The sequence below is a fragment of the Phaseolus vulgaris genome, chromosome 8, assembly GCF_000499845.2.
Source record: "Phaseolus vulgaris cultivar G19833 chromosome 8, P. vulgaris v2.0, whole genome shotgun sequence".
Lineage (NCBI taxonomy): Eukaryota > Viridiplantae > Streptophyta > Magnoliopsida > Fabales > Fabaceae > Phaseolus > Phaseolus vulgaris.
Window position 1 is genome coordinate 7,564,715 of NC_023752.2, and position 6,000 is coordinate 7,570,714.

The 6,000-nt window shown below is 34.2% G+C and overlaps 1 protein-coding gene across 1 annotated transcript; it reads left to right on the forward strand.

The window, feature by feature from the left end:
• The first annotated feature begins 741 nt into the window (after positions 1 to 741).
• On the forward strand, positions 742 to 5,342 carry LOC137823628 (2,3-bisphosphoglycerate-independent phosphoglycerate mutase). The gene is made up of 10 exons (XM_068628837.1): positions 742 to 931; positions 1,144 to 1,329; positions 1,580 to 1,707; positions 2,356 to 2,506; positions 2,584 to 2,787; positions 3,315 to 3,739; positions 4,028 to 4,220; positions 4,297 to 4,392; positions 4,551 to 4,703; positions 4,954 to 5,342. Exons 2-10 carry the CDS (start codon positions 1,168 to 1,170, stop codon positions 5,116 to 5,118), a joined length of 1,677 nt encoding a protein of 558 aa, XP_068484938.1. The 5' UTR covers positions 742 to 931; positions 1,144 to 1,167; the 3' UTR covers positions 5,119 to 5,342.
• Positions 5,343 to 6,000: the final 658 nt, after the last annotated feature.

A 6,000-nucleotide genomic window follows, 5' to 3' on the forward strand; every position in this document is an offset into this window, starting at 1 on the left:
TAGTAATTGCAGCTTTTAAATGCTTAAAAATCATAGTGAAATGAGAAAAACTTCACCTGTTAATAATACTCTCACGATAAAATTAGTAAAATCATAAAATATAAGTATTACATAAATATCTTTTTTATTTTTTGAGATCATCCTTTATTTATAGAATTTTTCATCAGAATAATACCACAAACTAAATAATAACAATTATATCTTTTATCTTCAAAATAATAACAATTAAAGTGTTTATTTTCATAATAATATCATCAATCATTTCCCGATTAATTAATATAAGAATTAGTTAATATAACAATTAGTTAGTTTTTTTCTTACATCTAATTGTTTTTTTAGTAGTTCATCCAAGTGTTTTATATTAAGAATGAATTAAACCCAAATAATTTGTACATTTGTAAGGCTTTTCAAAAGGATTAATCCAAAGTTAAATCCTAATAATCATTTAAAAATACAAACAAGTTAATATAACACTTTTTATATATTCGTATAAAACAAATGAAATTTAACTCATATATGGTTATTTTTTGTGTGGCTATTCATTTTTTTTTTTTTTTTATATTTGTAGGCTTATTTCAATATGTTACAAATAAATCCAACTAAGACTTTTAAACGAATTATTGTAAAAACAACAATTTAATATTGAAAATTAATAACACTGTATAAACTTTTTTTCATTAATATATTTAAAGTAAAATCTTTTAGTATTTCCTTTTTCTTCTCATGTTCTCGTGGTTATTCGTAAACTTCTCTCAGGATTCACGTGCTACCTTTTTTCCAATAAAGAAAAAAATAATAGCGACTCTACTGGACTCTACCAAGAAACTTGTATTTATAAATAAACCAAACCACACAAAACAGTTCGGTCTTGTTAGGTTACCTTTTGTGACATTTGTGTTGTTAGTTGCGGCTGACACCGAGAAACAAACAGGTATGTACAGTTTGTCTTCTGTAACATCGTAGCACTGTGGCGTTTATTTCATAGCATGAATGATTATCAGTGTGTCTGAATTTTGTTCATCTAGATTTGCCATTGAATCTGATAGGAAAAAGAAATGACCATGACCCAGATGGGTGATGAGTGATTATTTGTTTATGCGAATGATTTGTATTTGGTTTTGCCATTGAATCTGAATCTGATAGGAGAAAAAAAGGGAGAAAGCGCAGATGGGTAGCTCAGGTGTCTCATGGAAATTGGCGGATCATCCAAAGCTCCCAAAGGGGAAGACAGTGGCTGTGGTGGTGTTGGATGGTTGGGGAGAGGCCAAGCCCAACGAGTATAACTGCATCGCTACCGCTGAGACACCATGCATGGATTCTCTTAAAAAGGTTCAATTTTTACCATTTTTGGATCCAATCTTTGTTTATAGATTTCAAAGATCTGTTGTTATTTAACCGATGGGGGGTTGGGTGTAGCAATAGTGACCAGTCCTTTACGAAGTGACGAACCAAGGTTCGAATATCCGTTGGATATGATAGTTTTGAGGGTTGCCTCCAAAGGAAGATATCAGTGAGAGGCGAAAAAAGATCTTTCTTTTTGGGTTAGATGACATTAATCAGGACTGTTATTGTATTACAGGGTGCCCCTGAACTGTGGAGATTGGTTAGGGCTCACGGTACCGCTGTAGGCCTTCCAACAGAAGATGACATGGGAAATAGTGAAGTTGGTCACAATGCCCTTGGAGCTGGTCGCATATTTGCTCAGGGGTAAACTAAAATTAGCCTCTCTTTTTCATCTATTAGCCCCTATGTACTTGTTACTACCAAGGTTTTGAACTGAGGTTGCGTGCTGTAGTGTTTTTTCTTTTCTTTTCTATATTGCTAGAAATTGCGGACAGATCTGCCAATGCAGCCACAGCTGAAATCGCTGTCGCATACCATTTTTTAAACTAATTGATGTTTGAAAAACTAAATTTTTTGCTTTGTTCCGCTTGTGAACATTTGTATTTGTTTTGCTGTGCCTGCCATTTTTTATGTCTTGGATTGAACAAAACATTGCTTTGTTCTGCATTGTTTCTTAGATTATCATAGATGTATGTGATCAATAGGGTTAAATGTGCTTCAGACACTTGTGTACTCTTGTTTTAGGATGCAATACGGAACATGGTTGTGGTTTTGTATTGTTGTGTCACTTTTCCCAAGGAATTTGTATTAAGTTTGGGTTCACAGTGTTTAGTTAGTATTTCAGTTGATTTCTTCAGTGGAATTGGGATTTATAATTGTTGCTTACCACCTTGAAATGTTTAGTTATGGCCTTCCCTTTGAGCTATACCATTGAGTCTCTTTTTCTTGCTTCAACATTATCCCTAGCTGTGTGATGATTGATACATTTTGATCTGTGATTGTTCCTTTTAGTGCCAAGCTTGTCGACATTGCTCTGGCCACTGGAAAATTTTTTGAAGGAGAAGGTTTTAATTACATAAAGGAAAGTTTTGCAAATGGCACATTGCATCTCATTGGGTTATTGAGTGATGGTGGAGTTCACTCCAGACTTGATCAGTTGCAGGTGATTATTTGGGGTTGAAGCTGTTTTTCCTTCATGTGTATACAACTCATTCTTTCTAACTAGCTATTTTTGTACAGTTGTTGCTTAAAGGAGTTGGTGAGCGAGGTGTTAAAAGAGTCCGTGTCCATATTCTTACAGATGGTCGTGATGTTTTGGATGGCTCAAGTGTGGAGTTTGTTGAAACCCTTGAAAATGATCTTGCAAAATTGCAGGAGAAGGGCATTGATGCTAAGATAGCATCAGGTGGAGGTCGTATGAATGTCTCAATGGATCGCTATGAGGTATATAGTTACTTGGAAATGGCCTTCAATTTGTGGTGCCTGATTACATATGTTAATTGTTTCTTCATTTAACTTCTCTCTAAATTTGAAAATGTTTTGGTCAATTATAGTATTCATTAGATGTACTCTGACCATTCTATTGGGTCACTTCAAATTTAGCTTTGTATTGTAACATCTTATACTGCTACATAACCTACATCATTGAACTTTTTAACAAGTCTGTCACTGATTTTGTGCAGCCATGTGTCGTACTCCTACCAATTTTATTCTGTCTATTGAGATTCACTGTTGCAGTGCCATATTACCTCTGAAATTTGACAAAGAAAAACAAAATAATTTGCTTTTAAATCTTTTATTATTTAATTTCTTTTAGTTGCTTATTCATAGTAATAAAACTGCCTTTTTATGGTTAACTTGCAGTTCAATTTCATATCGTTCTATACAGCAAATAAATATGGTTGACTTTTTCTTTTCTTATTTGTGTATTTCTAGTACTTATGATTCACTGTTTTCAAAACAAACTGCAGAATGACTGGAATGTTGTGAAACGGGGGTGGGATGCTCAAGTTCTTGGTGAAGCCCCTTATAAGTTTACAAATGCTCTTGAAGCTGTCAAGAAGCTGAGGGCAGAACCAAAGGCCAATGACCAGTATCTGCCTCCTTTTGTTATTGTTGATGAGAGCGGGAAACCTGTTGGTCCGATTGTCGATGGTGATGCTGTAGTTACATTCAATTTCCGAGCTGATCGTATGGTCATGATTGCCAAGTCTCTTGAATATGAAAATTTTGACAAATTTGATAGAGTTCGTGTTCCAAAAATCCGGTATGCTGGAATGCTTGAATATGATGGTGAATTGAAACTTCCAAGTCATTACCTTGTTTCTCCACCAGAGATTGACAGGACTTCTGGTGAATATTTAGTGAAGAATGGTATTCGGACTTTTGCTTGCAGGTAAATTGTCTCTGTTCAAATCATTAATAGGGTTTTTTTGTAATATTGTAATTTATGGAAATCCATAATATTTCTACCTGCTTATTTTGTTCTTGATGGTGAATGATGGAACTGTGTAACTGTAACACATGAGAAGTCACTGTGTTCATGTTGTTTACCTAGGGAACAAATGTTCCTCATTTGAGAGTCCTTTATTTCCATTGTGACATTATGTTTACCTTGTGTGCTCTTCATTGTCTAGTACTATGTCTAGTACTTACCTTATGTGTGAATTTTTTTTGTCAACAGTGAGACTGTTAAATTTGGTCACGTCACATTTTTCTGGAATGGAAACCGGTCTGGATATTTTAATGCAGAATTGGAGAAATATGTGGAAATTCCTAGCGACTCTGGGATTACATTCAATGAAAAACCAAACATGAAAGCATTGCAAATTGCTGAAAAGGCTAGGGATGCTATTCTTAGCAGGAATTTTGATCAGGTAATTAAATGGTTTATCAGGTGATTTTTGGGAATCATGGTCTGTTATTTACTCTTTTATTTTATCTGTCGTGTAGGTACGTGTCAACCTACCAAATGGTGACATGGTGGGTCATACAGGTGACATTGAGGCAACAGTTGTGGCTTGCAAGGCTGCTGATGAGGCTGTGAAGGTACGAAGCTTAATTTTCACATTTGTTGGAGCATTTGTGTAACTAGAACTTTGTTGTAATCTTTTTAAACTATAGCTGACATTTTGGGAATTCCTTATTTCACTAAAACAAAGTTTTATTGTATTGATTAATGTATATTTACATGTGTAAATGTACAGATGATTCTTGATGCAATAGAGCAAGTGGGTGGAATCTATGTTGTCACAGCTGACCATGGAAATGCAGAGGATATGGTGAAGAGGGATAAATCTGGAAAACCACTTCTAAAGGATGGAAAAGTCCAGATTCTTACTTCCCATACTCTTGAGCCCGTAAGTTTTACAAATTTTGTCAGTCACTGATTACAAGTTCACATGAATTACAATATTCTCTACTGTCAACTTTCAAAGAGCTTTGGATAACTTGTAGGATCTCCACAAATACAATTATAAACCGAAATGAAACTCTAATTCTGATTAGAAAATGAGGCCAAAAATACAAAAGGAACTGAATCTGACTTTTGTTACGACATTGTCATAATTTTGGTTCTAAATCTCATTTTTGGTTCTAATTTTGGTTAAGGTGCCAATTGCTATTGGAGGTCCTGGATTGAGCTCGGGTGTCAGATTCCGCAATGATGTTCCATCAGGTGGGTTGGCCAACGTTGCTGCAACTGTGATCAATCTTCATGGATTTGAGGCTCCCAGCGACTATGAGCAGACTCTCATAGAAGTAGTTGATAAATAGGAACCAATACAAGAGTTATAATATTTTGCAAAAATACAGGGAATGCTGTAGATTATACAGCTCAAATAATTCAAGGTTTCATCCCTCCACATACATCATATGTGAGGTGGTTTTGTTCTTTAAGAGTTTCCCATTTCAGTCTGCAGATGACAGTACACTAATTAATGCCATTTTGACACTTTATTGTGCCGAATTATATTTGAATCAGGAATTTTTCTTGTTCATCTCTGTGTAATGTTTTTAATTAACATTATGATCAAATATAGCTACTCTAAACAGTAATATTAAACTTTTTATTTGATCAAGTCATAGGAGCCATCTGCACACTTTGAAAAACATTCACAAATATACCCCTCTTCACAAAAAAGTACCATTAGGAAGTAAGGATCATTATAGAAGATTGACCATTATAATCTTCATGACTGAATTACGTGAAAATTACAGGCGAAAGTTGTATCAGGGGTTGATCAACAGCGGAATGAGCTATTCGTTTTAGTCTGAATAATGAGTAATCAAACTTTAAGTTAATTTAATTATAAATTTAGCTACAGTCCGAATAAGATTTTGAAGGCTGTAATTTGAGTTTGAGAGAATTTTTATGCACACAAGATAGAAGGGAACCCAATACCATTAATTTTATTCAGAGCATTCACATTAGGAATATGTTGAACCACATAATTTATGGTCTTTAATGTTCATAAAACTTCCACAAGATTCTTACTTTATACACTAACCTAACACTTGTGTCTTAGAATAAGGAAAAGGATTTATTCCAGCTAATGTTGACATAGTATATATAGTCTTCATCCAGAAGCTTCAATTAAAACTTTAAAGTTAAACAATTATCTTTTCATTCACTCATCAAATAATAAATATTTGAAT

What these genes read in the sequence shown, in the direction of transcription:
- LOC137823628 (XM_068628837.1), top strand. Translation starts at nt 1,168, where the DNA reads ATGGGTAGCTCAGGTGTCTCATGGAAATTGGCGGATCATCCAAAGCTC. An exon ending in ATTCGGACTTTTGCTTGCAG is followed by an intron (nt 3,740 to 4,027) that starts GTAAATTGTCTC and finishes TTTTGTCAACAG; the next exon opens with TGAGACTGTTAAATTTGGTC. An exon ending in CTGCTGATGAGGCTGTGAAG is followed by an intron (nt 4,393 to 4,550) that starts GTACGAAGCTTA and finishes GTAAATGTACAG; the next exon opens with ATGATTCTTGATGCAATAGA.